The sequence below is a fragment of the Neopelma chrysocephalum genome, unplaced genomic scaffold, assembly GCF_003984885.1.
Source record: "Neopelma chrysocephalum unplaced genomic scaffold, ASM398488v2 Primary Assembly neopelma1_43, whole genome shotgun sequence".
In the NCBI taxonomy this organism is placed as follows: domain Eukaryota; kingdom Metazoa; phylum Chordata; class Aves; order Passeriformes; family Pipridae; genus Neopelma; species Neopelma chrysocephalum.
The window spans coordinates 14,190,769-14,203,333 of NW_020897702.1; the positions used below are offsets into that span (position 1 = coordinate 14,190,769).

The 12,565-nt window shown below is 45.9% G+C and overlaps 1 protein-coding gene across 1 annotated transcript in view; it reads left to right on the forward strand.

Moving 5' to 3' along the window:
* The first annotated feature begins 10,772 nt into the window (after nucleotides 1-10,772).
* The window catches only part of MTMR2 (myotubularin related protein 2), a 66,633-nt gene continuing 64,840 nt past the window's right edge, over nucleotides 10,773-12,565 (forward strand). Inside the window, exon 1 of the mRNA XM_027677377.1 lies at nucleotides 10,773-10,891. Within this exon, the coding sequence (XP_027533178.1) occupies nucleotides 10,806-10,891 (86 nt within the window). The 5' untranslated portion in view covers nucleotides 10,773-10,805. The remainder of the gene's footprint in view (nucleotides 10,892-12,565) is intronic.

A 12,565-nucleotide genomic window follows, 5' to 3' on the forward strand; every position in this document is an offset into this window, starting at 1 on the left:
TAGCTCCAGAAATGCTACTTTTTATTAAACTATCTTTCATCGGAGAATCCTTTCACCAGGCTTTTACAGCCTTTGATAATAGGCAAGATTTTCAAAAAGGAGTCCAAACCCTGGCTCCAATGCCCACTCTGATCAAAATGATGATGTCTGGCCACAGATTTTAGCCCCACCACTGATTGCAGAATAGCAGCACCTTGGTAATATGATGCAGCCCAGGCAGAAATAAGCAATGCAAATGAACAGAAGTCTAGATAATATATAGAAAAGAACTAAGGTTGTTTAGCCTGAAGGAGAGGAGATTTAAGTGGGGATAGGATAGTCTAGACAAAGTCTTTGAATGGATAAATCATTGCTTCCAGGGGTAAAGATTAGGTATTTTCCATAATGAGCTGTACAGGCCAAGAAATCACAGGTTCAGGTTAGATGCCAGGTGGAAGTTTTTAACAGGAAGGATAATATGAGGATGAGGAGGCTACGGGGTCTGAAGGTCTTCAGGACCTGCTTAGGCAGCTGTCAGAAATTATAGTGGTATGGTTAGCTGTCTTCAGTCACTGGAATTGACTAAATATCTTCATGGGTCTCCATGAAAAAAGAAAGGCAGAAAAATTGTTGAAAACAAATGAAAAGTTTTCGTGTTGAGGAAGAAAAGGAAAAAAAATAGTTTTGTGGGGCTTAAATCAATGAATACTCATGAAATTATACAAACATCAACATCTCATAGCCCAATCCCCCATTCTGTAATGCAGCTACTCAAATTCCATTCTGCTCCCATACCATAAAAACATGACAGGATGCTTAAGAGAAATGGGTTTGTCCCAACTGCCATGTCTGCCCCTTCAGACGTTTTCCTGGGGAGTGAAGTTAAGGAAATCTATGTGAGCCGCCTTTCCGGAAAAAAAAGATTTTGATCCTGTGCTTGCACTTTTGTGTTGAAGTAACCAAAGCACGCTGGCTAATCACTGGAATGATCAGAAGGTCCCAGAGATATCCGAATCCAGCCCGGAGCATGTCTAAGTTGATGTCTTTGTTCACTTCACAAAACTAAACAGGAGTAGCTTGTGAGAGGATTAGATATCTGCAATTCAATCCAGATGATTGCTTTATTATGGAAAACCATCCCTCTCTATACCACCCAGAAAGCCATCACAGGATGAAGTACTGTGGGCTCCTGTTCCACCCCGGTTGAAGCTGTGGGCTTTCAAGGCAGAGTTAAAAGAAGACATACAGCTGCTACAGGAGACGGGCTTAACAGTGTGTGAATGCCATGTGCTTGTAAAGATATTTAAAGGATTACCAGAGAATTAAATGTTTGTCTGTCTTTGTTGTTCAGCACAGCTTCAAAGCTGGAAGATGACAGATATTAAAGATATTTCCCTTCTTTTAAATACCGGAAGGAGACTCCTAAAACAATAGCTGGAAAATGCAGGCATGACCTAACAGATTTATACACAATGGTGCTGAACGATTCTTATTAGATGGGTGAAGAGCCTGCTATTCTGCAGTATGAAATGGTGACATAAAGTTAGTTAACAACTTAAAATACCAATGAACAATCTCTAGCATGGACAAAAACTCCAGCTCAGGATTCCTCTCTGGGAAACAGAAGGCAAGCATCCTGGCTGGTGGTTTCAATTCATCCTTCTGTGTTGGGCCATGTGTTACCTGGCCAATAGCAGAGTGATGCTTCACATGACCTCTCCTTAGAGCAGTTCTCTTGGGCACCCAAGGGTGGTTACCAGTTCATCTGCTGCTGTTAAATCTGCCTTGTACCTAGAATCAGAGCTCTTAAGTTCCAGGAAACTTTCTCTGTAACCTTTTAGGAAAAAGCAAATCTGGGAGAGAGATGCCCTTGGAGAGATTCTCAGGCCAGCACGTGCTTTCTGGGGGAAGGCTTTAAGTTAAGGATTCAAGTAAATTCAGTGCCTTAGGTGGCAAGAGGGATGGGGAGAGTCTTTCTCAGAGACGTTATGACATTAAATTAGATTTTTACTGAACTGAGAAACTTGCAGCTCCAAGAATAGGGCTAAAGGGGTCATTCTGAGCAAACACAGCCTGACTTCCTACGCTGCCCATCACCTAACATAGCTGCATTACTTGTGACTTCACAGGCCCCACAGTGAAGAAACTAACTTTATTCATCTTCACTGTCACCATAGTATAAATTTTATATGCATTCAGTTTTGTCTTAGGTTTAATGAGAGTGAGAATGTGCTCTATAGAATATTATCCAAGTATTTTTACAATGTGCACTGAGCTAACATATATTCAGGTTATTGAGCAATATATTCATAAAGCCAAAGGCTTTAAATCTTGTCTGTGAAGAATGTTGTAGTAGAACAAGGACATTTCTTTCCTTTCCTTCTTTTCCTTTCTAAAAGAATCTCTTACTAGGGACACTGGTCCATCCTACATTAGGGTTACGTAAGTGTTGCCTTTACAGTGGATTCTTGTAATCTGTCTCTGGGAAGGATCAGACCTCCATTTTTTGGAAGCAGGTATTCATACTCTGCAGAGGGAATGCCCTTGGGACAAAGAAGTATCTTTGCCTTGGAAATTCCACTCTGCTTTGCTTGAGACATTGAATCTTAGACCTCTGTTATTGCACTTCTCAGTTTCCTTAGGCTGGAAAGCATGTTGGCAATACTCCAGCATGACTGAAGCATTGAGGGAGCTGTGAGGTACACGCTGATGGTTCAAGCCAGGGCTCATTCTGAATTCCTGCTGACTTCAGGCACTGCCAATGCTGCAAAGCACCTCTGCTCTCTGCAGTTGTTTCTGTAGCAGAGTTGGCCAAAGCAAAGGTTTCCCAGCCAAAGCATCAGCCTCCAAACTGTCTCTGCTCACGAACCACCTGAGCTTGTCTATCAGCATGCTGAGGATGGGCTGAACCTGTTGGCAGAGCAGCAGCAGATATTGCCCAGAGGCATTGATGAGCTGCCAGAGCAGCTGCAGATGGGAGATGGTGGAAGACTGTGCTTCACATCACCATCCTGTCACACCACTCTGGAACCCCCATGATGGACTGAGAAGTGTCATCCCTGGGCAGGCAAAAAAAAGAAAAAAGAACAGTGCCTTAAGCTCCTTTGTTCTCCCTCCATGGTACTGACAACATATCCAGCACTAAAACTCACTTCTCATCCTTCTCCTTCCTTGCCAGGGTCAAGAATTCCCCAGCTAAGAAATGAGGGCTAGCATCTTCCTTCAGAAACTCACCATCAGCAATGTATATCCCTCTCAATCTCCCCAGTTTGTAACTGCAGGGACATGAGGCCCTTGCCTTTCAGGGCAGGAAAGAGCATACGGTATTGTGCCCTTCTCCTTATCTCTTGAGCCAAACACAGGAGACAATAATCTTTTTCAAACATCCCAGACCCCAACCACACACACATGCACAGAGGAATGAGGGTATCAGGACCACCAAAGCATCTGAGTTAGAGTACTGAAAGCTCAGAGGTGGCTCACTGTAGATGACAGTAAGGTAATTTATTACACTTAGATAATTAATGCCTAATTTTGGCCCTCACAAACAGCAGGAGTTTACATATCAGCAGTGTGTCTTGCTATGCAGGGTAAAAGCAATTGACACTTAAATGCTGAACTATGACCAGAAATGGCAAAATTTGGTGTTGCTTGTGAAGCCTGAATTCAGCCACGCTTAAGTGCAGGCATTAAACTGTTTTTTAATCATACAGTCCCCCTATGCTTTTTGTCCTGAACCTTCACTGCATCCAGCACTGAGATGAGATGTTTGAGTGGGGTCCCTTTAGATTACATCAGGAAATTTAAGAACCAAGCAATTCCTGACTTTTTGTACACATGGCATTCCATCCTAAATATTTCTTTCATGCATTAATTTGATGAATACAACATAGATTGTTGTATCCAACAATCAAACAAGTGGCAAGATGGACACAAATCAGCTGCTTCTTTCATGATCTAAAACCAGCTTCAAGAGGAGGGAAGTGGTGTTCATGCCTAGGAGAACGGTAACAGTAATGGGTCCTTCCAGCTCATCCAAAATTTTAGAGTCTGAGACCACTTGTAGGACATTGCACACTCCTGTAGCTGTGCACTTCTCTGACTAGTCAGTCACTACCACCTTCTTGGTAGAAGCACACACTTTCCTTTTAGCTGCCTACTACTCCTAGAAGCATTGCCCAGCATCCCCATACTGGGTATGTAATGGCCCTGGAGTCAATGAGAAACAACTCCCTGGGTAGGTTCACATTGCTAAATAATAAGGCATCAGGGAGATGCTGGCCGTGGAACAAAGTGGAGCAAATTGGCTTCTGCTTACACCAGACCCAGTTCCTTCTGGAGTGGTCTTGCCACATCCCTGCAATATTTAGCCTGATTCTCCTCTGGTTCCAATATGGCATTAAGTTGTCATTTTTATTTTGGAGACTATTTCAAATCAGCATTTCTGCTGCAAAGGGAGACCAACTAGGCAGATATTTGCACGGCAGGAAAGGAGAAGAGCACTAGGCTGTTTGAGAAGGCACAGCTTGCTGTCACTGTGCTAGAGGCTGCATAGGGTGCAGGAGCCCAACTAGGTGCACCTCCATCCCATACCACCATCTGAGAGTCATTACCGGGGCCTGCTCCATCTCAAAGATTGTTCGCCCAGGGGTAAATCTGAAAAGGCAATGTGAGTGTCTTGAAGGTAGCAGATTGAAGCAGTCTTGCCGCCCCAGGTGGTAAGCTAACAATTAAGTAGCACGATTAATCAAGGCACCAGCACTTAAATTTGCTCCTTGTTCCTCTTATTTGGCATTATTAACAACTCTGTGATCTGTCTCTTCCAAATTATAGTTCCATTGGAAATTGCAGTAAGCTTCTTCCCTCATTGTATTCAGGGGCTTAGTGTGTTTTCAGTAGCTTCATGAATGTTTTCCACAGCTCGTGCACTGCAGACAGGTAACCTACACAGAGCAGATAATCAAACACTCTCAAATACTTCATTTTTATTGTACTTACTGTTAACCTTGCAATTCTCCAGCCCTTTCATCACTAGAGGTTAACACCCTGTTGCTTCTAAAAGAAAGTCAGACAATGGTATGAGCCTTCCATGTGGAAATTTGAGCCTTCGAGGTAAATAAAAGGGAAACCAAAAAAGAATTAATTTCTACCGTGTTTTATATTCTAGAAGCGTCCTTCTCATTTTTAATATCATCTCCAGATCTCACCATTAACATTTTATTGTGTTTTATTGAAACACTATCACAATGTGCATCTTCCTTAACAGAGAAGGAAGCATAAATGAGATAAAATCAGGTATTCTTAACCATTTTCCTAATTGTAGCTATTAAATACACCAGTTGCATTTTAAGATCTCACTTTGAGAAGTCTGTGTGCACGTAGACAATACAAAGACAATGTAGACATAAAATTACCTGTATTTAAAATGACTGTTTGCTTGAAAATTGGTGTATAAATCAGAAGTGTAAAATTCAGATTTGAGATCCAAGAGGTAGAGACTTATCCTGCATATGAGCACCTAACCTCCTCCCAGAGACTGCAAGTGCTGAGACTTCAGACACTGTCCTAATGACTGACAGTATCAAACCAATTCCTTCCCCCATGCCTTTCCTTCCTGATCACCCTACAACTTCTGGAAATACATTTATTTCCAGCAGCAGTGGTTTAACAAGCACCAGAACTTTCAAATTTAACTCCTATGAATAATTCTTTCTTACTTCATGTTTGCCAGATTGGAGACCATTATACAGATGGCAAGGAGCTGCTGGAGTGTTGCAGTTCAAACCTGTAGACAGCCAGACAGCTACTGTGATGTATTTAGTCTTTCAGAAGAAAAGATACTACACTACTTTATTTGAATTGACACAAAAAATTGATCTTTGTGTTTTGCAGCATGTAATGGAAGTCCTCCCCCTAGAGCCCAAGGCCTGTGGCCCTCCAAGTGCCTGCACCTTCACAGTCTGCTCAGCACTACAGTCCATACCTTGGATTGCGCTGGTACCTCACTTGGCTGTGAGCAAAAACAGGCTGCAGGGCATTGCAATAAATCAGTATCTGCAGAGGCCATTGAGAATGAGGAGCATGAGGCAATGAAAAGCCGGGTGAATTGCCTGACTCCAGGCTGCAGTCTGTACTCACTGAGCACACACCGGGATGGATCCTGACATACTCATTAACCTGTGTGATATGCAATGCCTGACTGCTGTGTGAGCAGCCATGAGCTGGTGGTGGAAGTCAGGGCAAGAAAGCACTACACAGACAGAGTAGCAAGCAGAATAAATAGTCTGCCCATCAGAAGTGCTCAGAGGTAGCAAGCTATAGCATACAGGTTTAGGTCCAAGTTGAGCCCAGAACTCCATGTCTGTAGCATCTTGCACCAATATATGCGTGACTGCATAAAAAATAAAACACAACTAAGTGACTAAAAAAAGCCTTGGAGGACTATTGATCATTAGCTTCTGCTTCTATCAGACATGGAGGGGGTGCAAGGCAAAAGCATTGTTGGGGTGCCATCATAGCCAGTAAAAAAATCACATTATGGGGTGAGCTAAGGTGACCACTCTGAACAGGTTAACCTCAAGCACAGCAACCTTGGAGACACAGTGACAATTTAAGTGCAGCTATAAGTCCCTCTCTTTGTTTTGACAAGTTTCCAACTTCAACAGCACAAGCATCATGCCTCAGCAGGACCAAATCCATGCATGCACCCTTTGACCATCTTGTAACAGATGTTCTTGCAACCACAAGCAGCTCTAGCTCCAAATCACAGCCACAGCAAGTCGTTCTTCATCAACCTCTCTGCCTGTGCCAAAGCTCTCGCTGTTTCCGACCTCATATTTTATCAGCTGATGGTGCTTGATAAAAGAAACACATGGCACCTCCCGTGTGATTTGATGATCGTACATCACAGTGGGATCTCACTAGTAACAATCCACCCTTCCCAAGGCACTGAGAGTCTTTTATTGGCTGCCCACTGCCCTTAAGCTGTACATCAAGGAGACAAGAAAATATAATAAATCTGAGAACCATTTTAGTGAATCAAAGGGAGAGATGAGGGTGTCTCTGGTTGTGTGGTTTTCAGAACAATTATGGAACTGGGTCATACTGCAAATTTGTTGGACTCACTGATGTGGACTACTAGGGAAGGCACAGTGAGTGAAACTGCCTTTGCCATAAACCATTCAGTGTGCTGGCTATGAGGGCACAGGACTGTATGAGTATAGTGGGGAAAATATGGGAGATTCATAGAGCTCCAGCAAAGAGAGCTAGTTTTAGGATGGAATGATTTTAATGTTTGGGCAGGACCAAAGGGGACAGAGCTATCATTTTCAGAAGGGATTAGGCTCTCGCTCCCTTGTTATTTATAGGCCTTTAAAGCCTGTGTTGGGTTGTGTGATGAGAAGAAGGGGAGGGAGAGGAATATCTGATGAGCTGTACCATGTAAGGGCAGGTTATGACAAAGACTGCAGCAGCTTTCTTAGAGAGGATCATTTGAGCACATGGTCCTGCTTTCATGGTATACCCTTTGACCACTGTAGAGCATGATTCCTCCTCTGCTCCAGGGACATTTATTCAAGGAGTCACAGACCATGACCAAACATCCCCACAAGACCCCCTGTGAGAGGTTATGCCAGGATGCCTGGCACGTGTGACTGTCCCCAGCTTTGGTGAGCCCTGTGCTCACAGTGTGAGACACGACAGACCTGTGTTTGGCTGTGCAGCAGCAAAGCTGACGAGTTAGTCCTGGGATGAGAACATCTGGATTTGTAATATCTGGCACATTCATATACCAGATGTACACACTACACATGCATACAGAGCTAGAAAGCCTCTAAGCTAACAGACACATAGTTTAAATATGATGGACACAAACACTATCTCACTTTCATACAGAAGGACTGAAGCAAAAGTCTTGCTTCCCTCACTTAATCATGTTTTACACGGTACATAAAATTACCCTCTTTGTGCTGTATTCACCACAACTTTGACAGCCTCTAAACACCTAAGAAAGCCTGGCTATGTATTTTACATTTTGCATGTGCTACAACCACATAAAATTTCAGAAAGTATTGGAGGATATCTGTTTGTCCTTTACTTGGAATTAATCTTTTACTCCTTTGATTCAAGGAAGTTCCTTGTCATTCTCTCTTTCGGAATATCACCTCAGCTGTGTCAGCCACATGGCATTAAAGATGAACACAGATAATTTTATTACTTATCTGTGATGTTAATTTTATTTTTCCACTTCCTGTGTTGAAATCACAAAACGACAGAACATTCCCTCATTAAAAAAACCCAAATGATGATACTTGTAAGATAACGGTAAGGGATGTGGCAAGCTAAAGTAGGTTAACAGACTGAACTACACTTATTTTGCATCAGTTATAAAACAGTCATGTGAATTTTCCTTAATTGGTTTTGGTTATGTCAGGCCTTTATTTAATTCTCCATCACTTTTAAGAGCCCTGAGGTAACACACTTCACAGAGAGAATATTCTGACTTGAAAATGCGGTATTGTTGAGCAGAAAGACTCACTGAGCAGACTGCTAGTTTCTTTCAGCAGCAGGAGAGATCCAGGAGGTGATTAGCTTTGTTCTCATTTACAAAGCACCAGTGGGAATTTCTAAAGGGTTTCACAGGCCCTGGGGATAAGGGCAAGAACAAAACAGGGCAGTGAAAAGCAAATAGAGCACTTCATCAATAAACTACTTAGAGATGCCACATCAATAGCAAATTAGGAATAAAAGAAGGTACTTTAATACTTTCACATAGGTTTATGTATTGTTTTTATTCCTACTTGACTTTTTTTAAACAACTGCACCTCTATCAAACTAAGCTTAGCAGAGGGAATAGAGGTGATACCAACTCACCACCAGGCTATTTGATAAGACTTGAAAGGGAGACATGCACTGCTTTGTGCTAGTTCTACAGGCTGACCTCTCCCAGGGGTTACTACCGCCAGGAACTCCATCCTCGGAAAGGCTGGGAAAAGAGCGCACCAGTGGGAAAAGGCTACCAGGAACTAACCGCCTGACTGCTTACCAAAGATCTAAAAGTATTGCTGTCACAGCTGCCTGCATGTCCCCGCAGAGGACACCATCGGCTCACCAGGCATAGGTGTGGATGGTAAGCTAAACAAAATAGGCAGGCAGAGAGTATCTCATTAGTACCTCATTTTTGATTAATAAATGGTACTTCTAAAACATTTATTGCCCCTAACTAGAGAGGGGTGGGGGAAATCAACATTTAAAATAATTTTACAGCTGGTGCGAAATTAGCACAGGTCTATCAATCTTTTAATTGTAATGATGTTCAGGCATTTTGTTTGGATTGTAATGCTGCAATAAATCACTAGCAACTAGCTTATTTTTCAAACAAGAATCTCACTTTTAACCTACCTGAAAACAGAGTTTTTCTAGGCTGAAGCCTCCCCTCCCCGCTGAATCATTTGTCAATTTATTTACTTTTTGTTCAGATGATTCAATAAAACACACAAAAATAAACCCTGCTTCAACTTGTATTTTCAAGTTTAAACCAGCTTCAAAACCATCCGACATCAACCTTGTTCAACAGCAGCTGACAGAGACTAAAGGAAAGAGCAATAGAGGCAATATCACAGCTGCATCATGCAGTCTCAGGCAGGGCTGCTGCAAACCCACTTCATCATCCTGCTCGTGTTCACGACCTTCTGCATGACTTAAACTGCTCTGGAGCCACGCTCTGATGACAGGAACAAAATGGGAAACAACAGAGAGAAATACATCAACTAATTTACTCCTTGGAGCATGAAATAGGATGATGTTTCTGTAACCATTTACAGCCACAGAATGTACAGATGTTTAGAAGATACAGGGCTTATCCTGTTTTGAGGTGGTATTTAAAACAGGAAGATCCATTTGGACTGATGCTCCTGACATCGGATGGCTTTTACCAACAACCAGGCCTCAGTGGAAAGCCACCTGTCTCCTAACATGTCCCCAGTATTTCAGATTTTTTGCCTTGTGGAATTCTTGACAAAACAGCTGAGCATTTGAAAGACATCTGCACGCTTGGTATGGGAGGCTTAAGGTGCAGTTCCTCAGTCATTGTAAGCAATGCCAAGAGCTTTTCTCTTGCTCCTCGATTGCTCCAGGGAACTGAACGTACCATGGCTCTTCCTGCAGAACGTTTCATACCGAGCTGTGCCTGCAAAGCCTCCTGGGCACAGATCATCATGTGTGCACTCGAGCTGGCAGTCAGGTAACTTCACAGAGGATCTGTGCCAGCACTCTGCATTCTCATGTCATTTTGACCTGCCACATTCCACAGCTCCCACACCATCCAGCAGAGGGATAAACTCAAAGAGGATTCTTGAGCAGATATGGGTAATTAAAAATTTCAGCAGCACAGCTGCTTTCGACTGTGGGTACACAACCCAATACAAGAGAGGGTCCCAGCAGGGCATCCCGCAAGCAAACCTAACACAGGTGAGATGACTCCCAAGGGGTATCCTTGAGAGAGATCGTCTCCTTGCTCTTGGGAGCGACCACCGTGCTCCGGGGATGGAACCCGGGACCTGCCACCTTCCCGTGGTTCTCACGAGGACAAAGAGGGAGATCCTGGCCCATTTTGTGCCCAGTGGCACAGCGAACAGCGAACCCCGCGGCGCTGCCAACACTACCCCGTTCGCCGCCCGGCGGGGCGGTGTCTCGGCCCCTCGGCCGCCCCGCCCCGCCCGCCCCCCGCGCGGCACGCCGGGCCAGCATGGCCGCCTGCCGGCCCGCGGGGCGCCGGCCGCTGCGCTGATACACAGCGCCCGCTGCGGGGCCGCCCCGCGCCGCCCGGCATGGAGGAGAGCTCCAGCTGCGAGAGCCTCGGCGCCGGGCGGGCGGCGGCGGCGGCGCGGCCGCCCAGCGGCGACTCCCTGTCCAGGTAATGCCGCCGCAGAGCCGTCACCGCCCGCCCGCGGGGCGCCGGGGCCGCGCCGCCGCTGCCGCAGCGCCGCGGGGCTCGGCCCTCAGGGACCACCGCCGGGCCTGGGGGGAGAGGGAGGGGCCGGCAGGGGAAAGCAAACCGAGGGGATGGAACTGGTGCCATTTTCTCCCTCCGTGGGCCGGAGGCTCCGGAGTTTCCCCGGGGTCGGGTTTCTCCCGGCAGGGTGCCTCGGGAGTGTCCATGCGCTGGAGGTGGCGGTGGGGTGGCGGTGCAGGAAGGCAGGCGTGGGCACTGCTCGGCTGCGGCACGGCCGGTTTCTCTTCCAGGCCTTTAGTCAGAGCAGGAGGTGCCACCCGCACCAGGCTCTCGGTAAATCCCTGCATAGCCAAGGCGGTGCTCCTGACCTGGGTACCTGCGGTGAAGGGATTTGGGAGATCGGCAGCATAGGTGGGCGCTGCTGGAAGGGCAGGTACGGCACCCGGTTGGTTGGTAGCTGCCTTCCCGCACTCTGCCTTGCCCATGCCAGGCCTTGTCCTCTGCTTCTTCAGGAACAAATTTACTGTGGTTTGTTGAGCGTTTGTGGTTTTGCCCTTATGGCTTTTTCTGAGAGCTTGATTTTGTGGTCTCAGTGGCTTTTAATGCCATGTGTGTAATTTTCAAGGTCTTTAAGCCACAGAAGCCGAAAGGAAACCTTCGTGTTCCTCCCATCCTCTGCAGGCTATCGCTGAAATTTGAATTTTGTGACTTGAAAACGCATTTCTCTTGGGCCATGTGTTTGATGGAGGAGGGTGTGGTAGGGAGGACACTGACAGACTGGCATGGATTGTGGCATGAGAGGCCCTGGGTGTTGTGGTAGAGCAGGGATGCCAGGATGGCTGCTAAAGGTTGTTCTGTCCCATTCTGGCTGTCCTTGCCATGCCCAAGTTGTAGGATTACATGGTAACTCAGGCTGAAGGGTCTCAGCATCCCTCAGTCCAACCTCCTGCTCACAGCAGGGACAGCTCTAAGACCAGATCAGGCTGGTTTTGGCTTTTACCCAGTCTGGTCTCGAAAACTTACAAAGATGAAGTGCACAGAACCTCTCTGGGCAGCCCATCAGCATCTCCTGCATACCTTCCACATAGGCAGTGGGGCTGCTCCAGGCTCCCACAGCTTCTCCTCATAGGCAGGTTGCTCTAGCCCCACTGTCCCAGTGTTGCTTCCCTGAACTCCCTCCAGCTCATCAATGTCTTTCCTGTGCTGGGGGGCTAAGACCTGGATGCAGGTTCCAGAAGCACTGTAATGAGATCCTTCCCCAGATCTCCTGGCTCTGCCTCTGTTCCTACATCCCATGGTGCTAGTGGCCACTTTGTTGCCAGCATCTCCATACTTCCATGCTTGGCTTTTACCCAGCTGCTCGCCAGACAGGGAGTGCCTAGCTTGCACTTGGATTCCTTCGTCCTTGAGTCCTTCATGACTCCCCATCCTTATTTCGCCCTTCTTCATCAAGTTCTTCTGTTCCCTGCTCTCTGTATTGGTTTCTTTCTGCAGTTTACCAGTGCCCTGCTAGATGCCTACAGGCCTCTTTCTCCCTTACCTAACTGACCCAACATATTCTTCTTTTTTCCTCTGCATCAGCTCAGGCAACTTGGAGCCATGTGGAGGTCAGTCACTGTAAGAGGCCTGTGGACA